This window comes from Pundamilia nyererei, unplaced genomic scaffold (genome assembly GCF_000239375.1).
Source record: "Pundamilia nyererei isolate P.nyererei 1_Seehausen unplaced genomic scaffold, PunNye1.0 scaffold00224, whole genome shotgun sequence".
NCBI classification, from domain to species: Eukaryota; Metazoa; Chordata; class Actinopteri; order Cichliformes; family Cichlidae; genus Pundamilia; species Pundamilia nyererei.
The window spans coordinates 157776-174597 of record NW_005187625.1 but is presented as its reverse complement, the minus strand read 5'-3'; the positions used below and the strand labels follow the sequence as shown (position 1 = coordinate 174597).

Sequence of the window (16822 nt, the reverse complement as noted above, 5' to 3'; positions counted from 1 at the left end):
CCAACATTTGCTGTAACAGCAATAAAGTTAATTTAGCTCATGTGTTGGTCCAGTTTGCTTTGGCTCATTTTGCTGCTATTTTAAAAAAAATCTGAACTTTTTAATGATTGTTCTGTTTCTTTTGACCCAAATAGAGACTGGGACACACAGAGACATGTTTTCACTGTAATAAAGGTTTGAAGCTGATTGTTCACCTTGGAACCATGTGAGCTTTACTCAGTGGTTTCTTTAAGTGCTTATGTCTGTGTTGTTGTGTTAAGGTGTAAGCCATAGCTAGACTTAAATACAGAGAGATGTTTTTTGATTGATATAGAGGGATAAACTTGATTAAAGTAGAGATTTGACTCATGCTTTAAATCTGCTCAAAATCCCAGCAACTCAACACAATTGACAGAACTGAAACCAAAAGGCTGAACGAGCTGATCGGCTTGTTAAGAAACAGTGCATCTGGCGTTGCATGACCTCTGACCTCTGCCACAGAGGTGACAGCAGACTTGCTGCTCAAGCTTATGCTTTGATCAGAGCCTAAGTGAAAACGCTCTAGCTTTGAAGAGAAGATGAAGGGGAAAACCTTGTCGCCTGCAGGCACAAATATCAAAATTAAGGCAGGTGAATCGAAAGAAGTGCAGATGGGCGGAGAGATGTACCTCTGAGATGGAAGTAGCTGAGGTGGTTCGCAATAGCTTGGTCGAACGTCTCCTGAGAGCAAAGCTTGACTCCGCTGGGAAACAAGACGTCCCTCTTCCTTCGAGATAGAGCGCCGTGTCGTCTGTATAACAACTCATCAGAGGCTGCCATTGGCTCTCCTGTAGATTCTCCACTCTCCTCCAAACCCACCTCCAGCTCAAAGGTGGCATCTGTGGTTTAAATTAATATTAGTGCTGCTTTATACTTAATATTAAGGACAGCTAAAGTACATGGTTATGCTTTACAGGTACCTGACTGTTACCTTAAAGTTACTTCATATTTAAAAACAAATTATAGGTTCTGTCTGTTTTTGTCAGGTTTTTTATTTTTTTATTTTATTTCTGTTAGGACCGGAACTAACAGTGCTTTAAATTATAATCACCTAATCAAAATATTTGCCAAATAGCCTTTGGTTGATTGACTAGTTGATAAATTAGTTGATTTTAAGGGAGCAGGTTTAAACTTTATTGAAGGTTATTGTTGCAGTTTGAGTTTGACCTCATTGTAACATAGTAAGTTACCACACTGAGTACCAGAGGTATAATTCTATTGTATTTTCCTCCTTAAACTCTATCCCATCCTTCCCATTTTTAATGTGTCACTGGTCTTCCTTTGACGGCCCATTTGAGGGCCACACCTCCCCAGATTAGGAGCCGCTGATTAAAATGGCTCCAGCAGGAAAACACTACTGAAGATTCGATGTGTCAGGATCAATAATCTGACCAAAGTAAATAGAATTAGTGCTACTCCAAACTTTCACTTGACTGATGGTGCTGTTTTTCCCCTGTTATGCAATTATTCAGCTCATACTAGAAAATTTTTATTAAAAGAATCAAAGCATGTGATACATTGGTCATGACTTTTACTGTGATATTTTGCTGATGACACTGTGCTTTTACTTTGTAAAGCAGCACTATCATTCAGAGCATTTTATCAATAAAAGGAAAGAAATAACTGTTAATAACATCAACATACAGACCTGTTTCCATGTACAAGCAGCATGAAAGCAGCATGGCCCCAAGCACCCACAGCACCAGCTTCCCACACTTTCCAACCATTTCTCAAAAAAAAAAAAAAACACCTCCCCGAAAGATCCACCCTGGACTCGCTGCTCCTTATTTCCACGTTCTCAGCTCATCAGCAACTTCCCGCTCATCCATCCACCAGTTCTCATGGCAGAAGAAACAGAAAAAGAGAAGACAAAAGAGATCCTAAAGTGTGTGCTGTCTGCAGGCCGCTTCCTCTCAGGTGAGCAGATGGGACTTTGCTGCTGCTACCGGAGATTTTTTTCCTCTTCGCTCTAATCCTATTTGTTAAGCTGCTGGAGTGGATGACTGTCAGAGCCACGTTGCGACGGGCCAGTCAGAAGGAAATCAAACAAACAGGCTGTGTCGGGCAAGGAGACAGTGCACAGGGTTAAAACTTAGTGGTAAAATATAGAGTTAAGCCCAAGAAAATGTGAGGCGACAGGTTAAATCCAGACCTAGGTAACAACATTAACCACCACAACCATGCTGAGAGAAACAGAAAATAATCCTAACTAACAAATGACTGAAAAAAAAATTATGAAGCCCTGTCAGATAATCCCGTTTATTTTGTTTTTGTGCTCAAATGCAGCTCTTTAAAGTCCAAGATACATTATCATTAAAATAAATCTTCTACAAAAAAGGTAATTTCCTTAAAATAAAATGAAGTTCCACCAAAACAACTGACATTTGTGAAGGAAAAGTTCTTCTGTGGTGCAGCCAGAACGATGATGACCATAAATGATCCTTTCCTTTATTTTTCTAGGAGCAAATTCCATTTCCACTAAGACAAAGCCGCTGGCTGATTCCAGCTACAATCCAACTCAAATGCACCACAAGTCAGTCAAAATCAATGTACAAACCAGCAATAATCCAGCTAGATTGCATCAGAAATCAATAACCAGAATAGGTCCATAATCCAGTCTGAGACCAGTTTGAATTCAGATGGAATCCTACCAAAGTCTAGTCTGGTTCCATTTTTAGCTCAGTAATTGTTATGTTTAAAATATCTTGCATTTATTTTCTGGAGCTCCATACATTTCCTCTCCACTAAGAAAAAAAATTGCTGTCTGAATACATCTACACTCCAGCCTGGTGAAATATTAACACGACTGATTCTAATAATGACCCTAAATTAGTCTGCTATTTATATTTATGTGCTCAAGTCCATTAAGGCAATTTTGTATCTAGAATACATCATACAAGAATCCAGCGACTGAGCTGAGATTGAGTGGTTGCGTTGAGTGGCGTTTTATAGTCACATTTCTGATCCAATAGGACAAAGTTAGTGTCTGATTCCAGCCACAATCCTGCCAGATTACAATGAAAACTCAAAGAATGTAGCCATAATCCAGTCAATCCATCTGAATTGACTGGTTGTATAAGTGACCATGCATCCTGTACATATTTTCCTGGGGTTATGTCCACTGATTCATATTTTCCAGCAGAATCCAGTCAGAAATCAGCAACATTCCAGGTAGATTACAGCCAAAATCCAACCAGTATATGGTTTCAGTACAATCCATCTTAAATCCAGATGAAGTCAGTGGTGGCAGTGACAACCATAAATATGTCATGTTTATTTTTCCTTGAGTAACATTACAGTCTTCACAGTCATTTAAAAGAAAGGGGTAAAAAAAAAAAAAACACTTAAGTGACACTAAATATAAAATAAATTCTCAAAAGCTCCTGAGAGCATGAATAACCCAGTCAACCCATCTTTACTCAGATTACTTTGTTAGGTTTTGCATTTTTCAGATTATTAATAAGGTTTAAATGATTTATTAATTATATTTTTTATGATTTCAGCGGAATGTGCTAACACGCTAACAGATGTTAAAGATTAAGCTCACAATCGTTTTCAAAACCATTTTAATCAAAATCTTTCTGTATTTTAACATTTTTTGCATTCAATAACAAAAAACATACAAACAAACAAACTACAATACATGACAAAAATCAAACCATTTAATTTTGCATAACATGTCACATGTCCATATTAACATAATTTACATGAAATATACAAAAATTATATGTATTATTATCTTTACATGATCTACTTTATCATATCGATATTTTCTACAGACATAGTGAAGAAACCTAAAGAAACATGCAGGTTGAATGACAACAAACTGAGAAGGATTTATTCGAGCTATGACTTCCAGTTTTCCGTCTTCAGGGCTCACTTAGATTATTTTGGGAGGTCTCATAGGGGCCATAAATCTGTCTAATCTCAACCTCCCATCGCTAAGATTAGCCGGTTCTATGGCCTAAAAAAAAAAAAAAAAGTCAGTCAGTCAATCAGTTCAGTCAAACCAGGACCAGAACCAGAGAAGAGACAGAACAGCCCCAATACATCCAGGACCAACGCCCGAACAAAAGAGGGTTGGACCAAGTCTAGATGTAAGAGATACCAGAGTTCATCCAAGCCTGGGACCAACAGAGGGCCACACTGGGCTGAACTATGACTCAGGAGTCAGGGGCTCCTTAACCAGAGTCAACTGGAACCAAAAAGGGACCAAACTGGGCTGAACTGATGTCAGACCAAGGCCAGACAACAAACACATTTAGGCCAGGAGAGTACAGGCCGACATTTCTAAGGTGTCTTTAATGTTTTTAAATTTTAACAAGTTTATTTTGGTTAGAAAACTTTATTCTCTGACAGCCGTTATGTTGACATGCGGCGGCTCTATGGTGCATCCCACCTCAGTTAAAGTTTTTTTGGGCTCCATAGAGGTGAGTAATTAGCGGTCATTATGCTCATCCACTAATCTTGGCCTCTACTGTGGCGCTCCTGTCTTTAAATGTATAAGCCCTCCTTGAGGCCGGCGCCCCCTCCTGTCTGATCCACTTAATAAGCGGTAAGCCGATTGGTTCTCAGTGGGGGGGGGCGCTCTGCTAAAACCACAGAGATTACCCAACTAGCCCACACAATCGAACGAACACAAAAGCAGACATAAACATGTTTTAACACAGACACAGAAATAAAAACATCGCATCATGTTCGAACAGGAGACGACTAAAACATGAAGAAACGGAGAAAAATAAATTTAAAAAGTAAATTAAAGAAGTCGGAATGCTAGAAAACACCAAGACACTCACTGGTAGTAACCCAGTGACCTCTGACCCCAGCTTAGACAAACACCAAGGACACACTCTCCTCACTTCACTTACAACTGATTACCAATTAATTCATCAATTACACGCTTCACTCTGCAGCACGCCAGCTCCAGGCTTTCAAAATAAGAGCCTGTAAAATTTAAATAAATACTTTTATTTAAAAACCAGGAAGTGTCAGTATAAATTTATGTACATTCACAGACATATAGTTTGACTGAGTGAAACAGGAAGCAGTCAATGAAGCAGCAGCAGCGGCGGTGACGAGTTAGCGGCTCGGTGACGGTTTTGGCTCCTCCTCCTTCAGCTGACTCTGGTGCAAACTCATGATTAGACTCCGGATCTCATCTCGCTTCTGTCGCGCTCGCTGCCGCGGAAACCAGCTCTCCAACCGCAGCGGGATGTCAAAGTGCACCACAGGGTTCTGGAGGAGCCAATCAGAGAGCTCGATTAAGCCTCAGACCATCAGGACATCAGACAAAGCGCACCGTGAAGACGATAACAGAGTGACGCGAAAAAAAGCAAGTTTCTTTAAGTTTATAATTCTAATTAGGGCTACACGATATTAGGAAAACCTGCGATGTGTGATAACTGTGATCAGTACTGCGATAACGATATGACTTGCGATAAAATAAATAGCAAAAAAACAAAACAAAACCCGATACATAATTTCCATTTTACTGCAACAGTTTTATTTAATGAAAGCTGCTGTATTAGCAGTGTAACAACAAAGTGCACTTTAACATTGAAACATTGCCCCCATAAAAAAATTTCTGAGGTTTGAATTCTGAAAGACATCCTGAAAGAATTTGTTTTAAATAAACATAACTTAAATTATACTGCAAATTATCTCAGTGCAGCTGTTCATCATTTTACCACTCACCAAGTAGTTATGATGTAAGTCAAAACTGGAGAGTAAACTTTACTGTAGTTCTTTACTGTAGCTCAATTCAAACATGACGGTCTTGCGGCATGTTTCATACATTTGTGGAATGGCAACATGGGAAAAGTAGTTTCGTGAGGGGATGCGGCATCTCCGGTCCACTTTATGTATCAGACTGGTGAAGCCCTCTCTGCTAACTGTATGTATAGGCATCATGTCTTTGTCACAAAATTTTTAATGGCCTCTGTTATTTCTTTGTACCGCTTCGGCGTTTTCTCTTAAGGAGTTCCACTTGAAAAACTCTGATACTGAGACAGTTGTTGGACTGCTGTGCTCTTTGTCTTAACATTAGCAACCTTTGTTTGGCTAGCCCTGTCTTTCTGGAACTATTCAAACAGTTCTCTGTGGTTGTATTGAAGATGATGGTGGAGATTCGTGGCAACCACCAGAGGATCAGACTAGTGTTCGGCAAGTTTTGCAGAGTACCTGTGTTTGGAGAACGTCGTCTTTATCAAATCCAAAGTACCTCCAAATAAGCGAGGTACTATTTTTTTCTTTTAGGCACGAGTTCATAGTCAGTAGCGTTCTCGTCATGCGTCTCGCTCTCAGCCTTTACAACTCTGACTCGTTGCTGCAGCGTTGTTCGCTCTCCACCTGCGTATGAAGCGGGCCTCTAATCCATTTGATTGGTTAATGCCGTTAAGGGCTCTGTTCGACTGGTCAAATGTGTAAAGGGGATTCTTTGATTGGTAATTTTTTTAAAGCACGTGTGTAAACGTTTTAAGGTACCCAATTATCGCAGTTTACGCCGTCTTTTGCGATGGGCCCATTGCGCAGGCTGATATTGCGATGACAATAAATTTTCGATTTATTGTGCAGGCCTAATTCAAATATTATTTTTAGTCATAACGTCAGAAAAACGCACTTGAAATACGATTCAACACATTTACCCTCAAAAAACATAACAAATAAAAGGAACCTAATTAATATTTTCTTTACCAGCATCATTCTGTGATTTTACACATTTTTTCACATATTTCAATAGAATTTTTACGGTGTGATAAATATTATTATGATACAATTTATTAAAACAAAAAAATGCCAAAAATAAATAATTATTTGGAGACTTTGTTTCACATTTTTATAATTACAATTTATTGTTTTCTAGATAATTAAATACATTCTTGACATGCTTCACACAGTTTATTACTCTTTTGTTCTCTATATCTTTTGTTAATATTTTGTTAAAAATATTCACACCTGTGTGTTTTTTTGTGTGTCTGTCTGTCTGTGTGTGTGTTCACCTGTAGAAAGCTCTCGACATACTGCAGCAAATAGAGTCCACAGTCGCTGCTGTTGTCCTGCTGAGGGACTCTGCAATTGAAGCTCTTCATGGTGTCGGACGTGAACAGACGAGGCGACTTCCTGCGGACCTCCCACTCCACCTGCAGGTAGCTGAACAGAGAGAGGACCTTTAACCCTGCAGCTTGGTGGGTCACAGTTAAATATGTTCAAATACCACAGGGACGTGAAAGCAACTGTGACACTAACTTAAAACCCCAAACATTTTTACTCAGTGAAACTAAGTCTGTGCGTGATTAGTTGATCAATAATATTCCCTCACTTTATTAATTTGCAATTGACATTGATTTAGGTAATTGTGTTGACATCATAATACCTTTTAATTAATTTTTGGTGCATGTATTAAGCATTTCTTTCATTATTTCTTTATTTATTTTTTGTACTTTTATTTAATTCTTTATATAATATTATTACATTTAATAATATTACCGTATTTTTCAGACCATAAGGCGCACCAGATTATAAGGCGCATTAAGCAAAGCAATACAGTCAAATAAGTCAAACTTTACTCAACTTATTCTTCTTGCTTCCTCCACTTCCGTACCATTGATGTATTAATGTTGAATTCTCTCGCTGCTCTATTCCCATGTTGTTGCAGTATATTAATGACTAACCTCGTATTGTGGATGGATTATCTCAGTTGTTCTCCTGACTGAAGTTTGGTCTGTTTACAGCATCCTGCCATCAGATTGCATTTGTCCCTAACATCAGGCACCCTCTGGAACTTTTATGAGTGGTAAAAAGTTAGCGTTCATCCACCAGCTTTACTGTGTTTATGTTATGCTAACATAGCTGTGTCGCTAGCCATCACATAACACATCATTATACAGGGAGTGCAGAATTATTAGGAAAATGAGTATTTTGTCCACATCATCCTCTTCATGCATGTTGTCTTACTCCAAGCTGTATAGGCTCGAAAGCCTTCTACCTATTAAGCATATTAGGTGATGTGCATCTCTGTAATGAGAAGGGGTGTGGTCTAATGACATCATCAGGTGTGCATAATTATTAGGCAACGTCCTTTCCTTTGGCAAAATGGGTCAAAAGAAGGACTTGACAGGCTCAGAAAAGTCCAAAATAGTGAGATATCTTGCAGAGGGATGCAGCAGTCTCAAAATTGCAAAGTCCTAGAAATCTACAAACCTTTATTAAAAATGCTGCAGTGTTCGTTTGACTTTGGGACCTGAGGCGGACGTAGTTTTGGACCCAGATTACTCTGCGAGGCTCCTCACTACAATAGCTGTAATGCTCCAACAATCCATCAAGCGGTGCAGCTTCATAGCTTACCAAAGTCGTACTAAAACATTTTTTGATAGACTTTTGAGCGCCGTGTTCCACATAAAATCAGTTCGAGGACAGTAAGCACAACCAGAATTCATACACAAGGCACACTGTCGATTTTTGAGAAAATTAAAGGAAATTAAGTGCGCGTTATAGTGTAGAAAATACAGTATATAATGTTTTTCATATTTTTATGGGATCCTAAATATTTTCAACAATTTATTACATTGGAAATAAAACAAATTATACAATTATTTTAGAAATTGGTTTAAAATATTTTAATTGTGTTAACTATGTTAATATTAAATATTTCATTAAAAACTAATATAACATTACTGATAAATGTGGGTTTGGTTTGTTTTCTGTCCTCTGTGCGTCCTGAGGTGGAACTCACTCTCTGATGAGTCTGCAGACGTTGTCGTGGTACGACAGTTTCAGTGAGTCCATGACCAGGAGGCACGGCCTGCAAACAATGACAGTGTTACACAACCATGGAAGGAAACTGGACAAACTGCAAATAATACAAAAAAAAAAGAAGAAAAAAAAGAAAAAAAAATGAAAACGGTCCACAAATATAAAAAAAACTGAACAAAAAAGGAATAAAAGCTGGGGGAAAAATGGAAATCTGCATGAAATGTCACAAAAGTAATGAGAAAAAGCAAATAAACTCAAGAAAAATGAAGAAGAAAAACATGAAAAGAAACATCATTGACATGTGTCTGGTAAAATAAGGAACAGAAACCTCCGTGATTGAAACGAAATGATGTATAAACTTGATAAAATCTGTCATATGGGGAGAAAAAGTGACAAGTTAAATAAAAAAAACAAAACTAGAATAAAATCTGATCATTTCTGATTGATTTCGATGTAAAATCTAATGTGGGTGAACTCTGACCTCTTTAAGACTCTGTCCTTCTTCCAGCCCTGCTCACTGGACTCCTGCAAACACACAACACAGTTACTCAAACCCAGGATTTTAAAACAAAAACGGAGAAAAACATCTCAGTGATTGTAAAGAACGCTGCATCTCCTCCTCTTCAACAGCATCAACTAACCATCACATTTCACATTCAACACAAAGGTCAGCCCATGTTTTCCCAAACAGATCTCACTAGAAGATTCAACACTGAACTGATCATCTGAGCCAAATAAACTGTGTGAACTAATGAATGTGCAGCGTGAAATCTCAGAGGATCAGTTTTACATAAATATAAATAAACAGTGTCGTCACAGCTGTATGAAACGAGGTGGAAACCCTCCACAGACTGAGGACACCTGCTGCATTTTGATGGATTTACAGTCTGTACTTACACTTTAAATACCAGGTACTGCTTAATTACTGTGAAACCAGTGGTAACTTTAACATGTAATTACAGTTTACTACAATCAACTTCATACCTAAAGTGAAAAAGTATATTTAAACGGTAATTAAAGGGTAGTCAAGTTCAAGTTTGATTACAATAAAGTTACTGCTCATCAGTCTGTGTAATCAGTGGAGCTGATCTATAATTACAGTATGTTTACACTGTACTTACAGTATATGTGGATTATAATTAAAGTGTAAGGGCCATAAATAAAGTGCCTATGAAATTAGTCCTGTACTTACAGTCACAGTATATGTTGGTTGGTTTTTTTTTTCCCAGTAAGTTTCCCCATTGCCAGGTTTCTAAAATTTTATTAAGAGACCCTCACGACTCATCGAGTGACACCACTGATTAGCCAATCAGTGACATGGAGTCTGTTGATGTCACTTTCTCAGATCAGCTCAGAACACTTAGAATCCTGGCTGAGCAGGTAATACTGAAAAAATGGTTATTTATTGCTGACGGAAGGTTGCCAGTGGACATTTCAGGCTCTGGTAGCCTAGGTAACCGTGTGATGCATTTACATGTGAGTCAAGGCTATCCTTTCACTCTCATCATTCCAGCTTCAGTTGCTCACATCAAAGTTGAGAAACATTTTAGACCAGGGGTGGGCAATCTCAGTCCACGAGGGCCGGTGTCCCTGCAGGTTTTAGATCTCACCTTGGGTCAACACACCTGAATCACATGATTAGTTCGTTACCAGGCCTCTGGAGAACTTCAGGACATGTTGAGGAGCTAATTTAGCCATTTAAATCAGCTGTGTTGGTTCGAGGACACATCTAAAACCTGCAGGGACACCGGCCCTCGTGGACTGAGATTGCCCACCCCTGTTTTAGACCCACACATGTCACAACCTGAATGTCACCGGCTTTCTGTGGTCGTGACACAACTGGATATTTACACCACACTGAAAGCAATGACAGTGTATGAACTTACTGGTGTCTGCTGCGACACGAGACTAGAGTTTGGCTTTCCCACAGCTCCGGATTTCCCTGCAACGACAACAAAAACACATTCGCGTCTACATGAGCAGCTCTAAATAAAACTACATGTGAGGTTAAACATAGAACACCAAAGAAAAAAAAGATCAATGAATGAAATGGAAAGATGGTCAAAGAAAAAAAAAAAAAAGGAGAAATGAGCACAGATGATGAACCAGATGTGACCTCCAGTTTACTACGAGCTGATTTATAGACCATAAAGATTCAAAAATGTCTAAATGGGTCTTTAGTGGAGAACATATTTAAGTCTGGAACATTTAATCCTTTAATTTTGGGTGTCAACTTTGAGCATGGTGTTTTAATCAGCGCTGGCGAACATTGTGCCCCAAATACCCTAAAACGCTGCCTCCCAGAGGGACGTAAACACCAGTATGTCTGGTGCCCATTAGAGACGCTCTGCTGAACGTGACCAAAGCCACAGCTTTCATTCAGCCACAGAGACAAAAACCAGGTCAGCTCACCTGCTCGCCTCTGAAACTCCTCGTACCGAGCCTCCTCCAGACCTGGGAAACACACCACCACCAGGTACCAGTGAGCTCTGCCAACACAAAACCACAACATACAGCTGAGGAGAGACGGACAGAAAAACCCAGAACCAAAGCTAAAAACACACACACACACTCATGGTTTAAATATTTACAAAAAAAAAAAAAAGAGGAAAAAAGTCAAGACTGGAAAAATGTGGTACAACTGAGCTTGTACAGAGAAAAAAAAAAAAGAATGTGTAAGAAAACAAAACTACACAAAATAAATAAGAAGGTCAAAGAAAAGAAAAATGGACATTTTGCACTAAAAAGTTTCATAAAATACCAGTAAAAGAAAATAAAAAAATAATTGAATTAAAATTTAGTTAAAAAAAAAAAAGAAAAAAAGAAGAAGTAGTGGCTACCAAATAAATACATGTGTTAAAAAATTAATGTCCCAGAAGAAAAAAAAAAAGAAAAAAAAAAAGCATAAAAATGGCACAAAACCACAAGAAAAATGGCCTTAAATGTCACAATAATTAATAATGTAATAAACAAAAACAGAAAGAATAGTAAGAATATTTTAAAACAAAAAAAATACATAAAACATTTTTAAAAATAATGAAATAATGTGAAAAAAAAATGGATAGTCCCACTGAACAACCTCAAAATCAGCAGACGTTTTATTCAACAGTAATAATAATTTAAAATAAATGTTGGTCTCCATTTTATAATGATTAATAATGGGACATTATAGACTATGTGCACGTTAGCATATGCTACTTCCAGTGTGGAAACTCCTGTGGGGAGCTTTGTTTCCGGTGTCCTATTTGCGCCTCGTTCACAATCCAAAACAAGTTAAGCAAATGAATGAATCAAGTGGAGATTTACATTTCTATAGATGTCTTGGGCATTTATCCAATATATCTGTAAATTATGTTCATCGACTTGTTGATATTTTTTCCCCCGCGCCTCAGGGATTCAAATTTTGTATTTCTCAGTATCTGTAAACAGCTGTCCCTCATTTATCGCGGGTGTTATGTTCTAAAATTAACCAGCGATAGGTGAAATCAAGTAGCCAATTTTATTTTTTGACAGTGCAAAACATTTCGTGGACATACAGTACTGCACTTCAGAGTCGCAGGGATTCTGTACAGTACAGGAGAGACGTCACGGAGGAGATCATCTGCAGCGATCAGGACGCAGGACACAATGTGACGTAAAAAAACAAAAAAACAAAACAAACCCAAAACATGAAAACTTGCACTAAAAAAAAAAATCTGCGAAACAGCAGGTGAAAGGAGAACCACGTTATTAGCGAGGGACCACTGTAATTTTGAAGGTAAGTCACAACATACCCTTCGTAAATACTAATGTATAGAAACCCTTACCAGCAATCATTCATTTTTTGTGTGGCTTTTTTTCACGGTTTGTTAACATGCTGTGTAGGTGTGTACTTGACTAGCTGATATCGACATAACAGGGAAACATCTGGTTTGACTATTCTTCACCTGTAGTTTGAATGCTGAACATTTGCCTGTTTAAATCATAAGACCAGTCACTATACAGAGATGTGCTTCTGAATGTGGACGATGTGTCTTCTGCATGCAGTGATGCAGTTCTGCTTGTGTTGAGTGATGTAAACAACTGATCGATCTGAACTCTTTAAACATCAAAATTGATCATTAGATTTTTTATGACACAACAGCGGTGAGTGTTCCCACCTTCTGCTCTTTGTAACTTAACGCAATCTTTCCGTTTTCGAGTTTTGGTCATGATTTTGGAGTATATCTTTGCAGTAGCCCTACATCCGGTCTCAAACCAGGAAGTTAGCATTTTCTCGTGCACAGGGTCTATTGAAACTGTGACGTTGGTGCTGAGAGCTGACCAGAGGAAAACAAAGCCAGGTTTTCTGTGGTTGTGATTCTGAGTGGGAGTTAAACTGATTTGGTTGCACTTTTTTTCCCCCTTTTTAAAAAAAAAAAAGAAAAACAGAGTTTAATGTGTTTTTCAGGCCTGAGTATTTCATGTGGATATCTGCTGTATGAACGTATGAAGGTGCCACATTAACACTGCGCCTCTGAAAATATTCTCAGTGTGGAGGTAAAATGTCGCCTGGCCTCGTTAAAAACACGAAGGAATGGTGCAAAGATGCCGTAAAAGCAGCCTGAGGTTTAAGATGTCCTGAGCAGGTCTGGATGTTAATGAGGACCCTGAGGGGGGGGCTGGGCCTGGGGTCAGAGTGGAGCGACAGTGGAGGAAGCGTCTCTGGTAAAGCCATCACGTGCGGCCAGTTGGCAGGTACGCGCGCTGATGAGGTGCTCGAGTGCAGCTTTTATTGAAAAGTGGCGTCTCTGAATGTGGGGCGAGGAGCTGAGGTCAGTGCGGGCGGCTCCAGGAGGTTTTATTCCAGCTGACCACAGCGCCACTGTGAAGGTGGAGGAGAGGGACTTACTCTTGATTGACAGGCACGAACAGGAAGTCTTTGGTGAAAATGTCCACGTGGCGAGTCCACGTCTTCACCCGCTGGTGCCGCGTGTGACGGTCACTGAGGACACATGAGCACAGAGACACTCAGACATCTGAAACCTCGCACACCTTTTTTTTTTTTTTTTTTAAATAAAAGATGCACACGCTTGCTCGTACGGGACATAGGGGGCGGTGCCCTCGCCGGCCGCTCGCCGTCTGCTCAGCTGCTTGTAAAAGAAGCTGCTGAAGATGTGACTCCTCTCAGCCACCGAGCCGCCAACGCCCTCCAGGAGGAGATACCTGCAGCACAAAGAAGGAGGGGAGGGGGACCCCTGCAGGTGACCAGCAGCTACTACAACCTCTGAAACCTCTGAGGGAGGTGGGCGGAGGAAGGAATCAGGGTTGGGGGGGAGAAAACAGTGAAGAAATAGGGAAAAAAGAAGGAAGGAGGGAAGGAAGTAATGAGAGAGGAAAGTATAGAGGGAAGAAGGAAAGTAAAGTAGAAATGAAGGCAGAAGGAAGGAAGAATAAAAAAGGGGATGAAGGAATCTGGTAAAGAGGTAAGGAATGACAGAAGAAGGAAGGAAAAACAGAAGAAAAGAAGTGAAAGGAGTGGAAGAAGATAAGAAGAAGAAATTGGGGAAGGAAGTAAAGAGGAAAGTAAGGAAGTAACAAAGAAGGATGATGGAGAGATGGAAGAAATGAAGGAGGGATCAAGGAGAAAAGGAAGTGAAGAAATGAAAGAAAGAAGGAAGAATGCAGAGAAGGTAGAAAGGAAGGGAAGCGTGAGGGAAAAGAAAGAAGCATTAAGAGGTTAGGGGGCAGGGAAAGAGGGGAGGAATGTAAAGAAAGAAAAAAGCAAAGGAAGCAAGGACAAGTGGACAAACTGACTTGAGGTAGAAGTCAATGATGACATCATTGAGGAACTCGCCAGCATCCAGACAGGCCAGGTCCTCCTTGGTCACGGTGATGCGGCCTTTGCAGGGGGCCACGGGGTACTGGATCAGCCTGGAGACCAAACTCAGGGTTAAAGCCCATATATGTAGTGTTTGTCCTGGTTATACTGGTTATACTGGTTTTACCTGGTGGGAAGACCAGCAGAGTTTAGGCTGGACTTGTTTCTCTGACCTCTGCTCAGTTGATTCGACCTCTGTCAGGAAACACACATCTGTGACTTTTGACCTTTAATAGTAACGTTTTGTGACAGACTGATTAGTTTGTGTATCAGGTTACAATCTGTGTCTCTTTATTTAATGATCTGTTTTCAACCATAACTTTTAGTCTCATAGTCTGTTCTGATGGCGTTCAGCGCCACGGCAAGAGCAGAGGAGCTCAGAGGAGGTGAAGGGAGAGGACGAGTCATCTCTTACCGTCGAATGTCCCAGCAGTCTGAGGAGGTGCTGGTCCACAGGAGGAGGACAGCTGTGGAGGAGCAGCAGCCCGTTGGCCCAGTCCAGAGGGGAGGCCGGGCCTTCAGAGGAGGAGGGGGTGGCGACTTTGTACTCCTCCATGTCGAGGATGGAGGCCAGCAGGGCGGCCTGGAGCTCCTGCAGCTGCTCCTTCAATAGCAGGAGGATGAAGCAGCATGGAGGACCTACAGAGAGTAGGAGATGCCAGGTTATCCAACATGAGTACATTAAAACCAGTTATAAACAGACTGGTCCAGGATCAGCCCAGTCAGCCCAGCGCTGTGATGTCATTGAGCACTATGAGCCCAGTTGAACCAGTGAGAGCTCTTCTATTCTCCCAGTAAACACCAGCAGCAGCTCTCTCTCTCTGTTTCCACCCGCAGGTCTCTCTGGCCCCGTACAGATGACCTCACAGCTGGAATCGGTACACTGTGCCTCCGGCTTGCCACGATTGGCCGATGGCTGGGTATGGAGCCCTTTGATTGGCCGGCAGGGGCCCGGCCCAGCGCTGCACGGCTGCAGAAGTAAATTTTCCGTGAAGCCTCAGAGTGAAGCTTTGATATTGGGCTTTGTGCAGAGATCCTGTGTGAGGCTGATGGATCACTGCATGGGGAAAACAGCTTGACTCTGTAACAGTTTTATAATTGAATCTAATAAACCGACTCCAGCCCGGTTATCCTTATCCTCTGAACACCACCTCAGACTCTGCAGGTTTCCCTGGGAGGAGGTCGGGCTGGTTTGGTGATGTAGAGTGAGCGCTCGCTGCAAGTTAAACTGGGAAGCAGCTGAGTGGAAACTGTGCGGTGATGGAAACTGAGCAGAGCAAACATCAACCGGAGCTTTAACCCTCGCCTTACCCGAGCAGCAAGACGAGGAGGAAGAGGAGGTCTGGATGGAGGACAGCTCCTTCTGCAGCAGGTTGGCCTGAGCATCCGTCACCCACAGGAAGAGCAGCGAGGGGGCGGGGCCTTCCCAACCAGCCAGCAGAGTTCCACCACGGGCCACGCCCCCGTCCCATAGGCCATAACCCCGAACCTGAGACGCCACCACGCTGACCTGACACTCATCCACCCCTGAGAGGAAAAAAAAAATGAATTAATTTGTCTCCTAATTCTGACTTTTTAAACTCATCTTCATCTAATAAACTGTGACTTTAAACCCATGATTTCACCTGATCATCTAACATCTGTCTGATGGAAAACAAGAGGTCATAACATCTGTGGAGCAGTGAGACCTCCAAGAATGAAGTGTTGAAAAGATGGCAGTAAAAGGAGTGTTTTTACTGATGCAGTCTCCATGTTTAACAAATCAGGTGAGACAGCAACTTGTCAATCACAGGTAGCTCCATCTTAAATCCTTTAAGACTAATGAATCCATCATTTACAACATGAACATCCTGTTTTATTGAAGAAGGCTTTAAAACACAGACCGAGACCACAAACCCATCAGCTAAGTGTTTACTGAACTCTCAGTGAGAAGTCTTCTACACTAAGAGACGTTCAGGGTTTGAGAAGCTACATCCATCTTTCCTCACAGACACCTGAACGCTTCTTCCAGCTTCTTCCTTTAGAGGTCACCACAGCGGCTCACCTGCCTCCATCCAGCATGAAATCATAAACGTTGCACTTTGTAAATCAGAATTGTCAGTTTCTAATCATTACGTGTGGGCGCGCGCGCACACACACACACACACACACACACACTAGGGGTGCAACGATATTCGTATCGATATTGAACCGTTCGATACAGTGCTTTCGGTT

General features: G+C 40.8%; 2 protein-coding genes across 3 annotated transcripts in view; both read right to left on the bottom strand.

Moving 5' to 3' along the window:
* LOC102214285 (interphotoreceptor matrix proteoglycan 2-like) overlaps positions 1-1745 on the bottom strand; it is a 30901-nt gene extending 29156 nt beyond the window's left edge. Inside the window, exons 1-2 of the mRNA XM_013914783.1 lie at positions 1667-1745; positions 648-857 (exon numbers count right to left, since the gene is read on the bottom strand). Of these exons, the coding sequence (XP_013770237.1) occupies positions 648-857; positions 1667-1745 (289 nt within the window). The remainder of the gene's footprint in view (positions 1-647; positions 858-1666) is intronic.
* Positions 1746-4965: 3220 nt separating this feature from the next.
* senp7b (SUMO specific peptidase 7b) overlaps positions 4966-16822 on the bottom strand; it is a 31276-nt gene continuing 19419 nt past the window's right edge. For both annotated transcript variants that reach the window (XM_005748527.1, XM_005748528.1), the window contains 12 exons: positions 15920-16135; positions 15024-15247; positions 14736-14803; positions 14545-14661; positions 13831-13953; positions 13640-13732; positions 11182-11258; positions 10656-10711; positions 9251-9294; positions 8750-8818; positions 7017-7167; positions 4966-5253 (listed from right to left, as the gene is read on the bottom strand). In XM_005748527.1, the coding sequence (XP_005748584.1) occupies positions 5098-5253; positions 7017-7167; positions 8750-8818; positions 9251-9294; positions 10656-10711; positions 11182-11258; positions 13640-13732; positions 13831-13953; positions 14545-14661; positions 14736-14803; positions 15024-15247; positions 15920-16135 (1394 nt within the window). In that variant the 3' untranslated portion in view covers positions 4966-5097. The remainder of the gene's footprint in view (positions 5254-7016; positions 7168-8749; positions 8819-9250; positions 9295-10655; positions 10712-11181; positions 11259-13639; positions 13733-13830; positions 13954-14544; positions 14662-14735; positions 14804-15023; positions 15248-15919; positions 16136-16822) is intronic.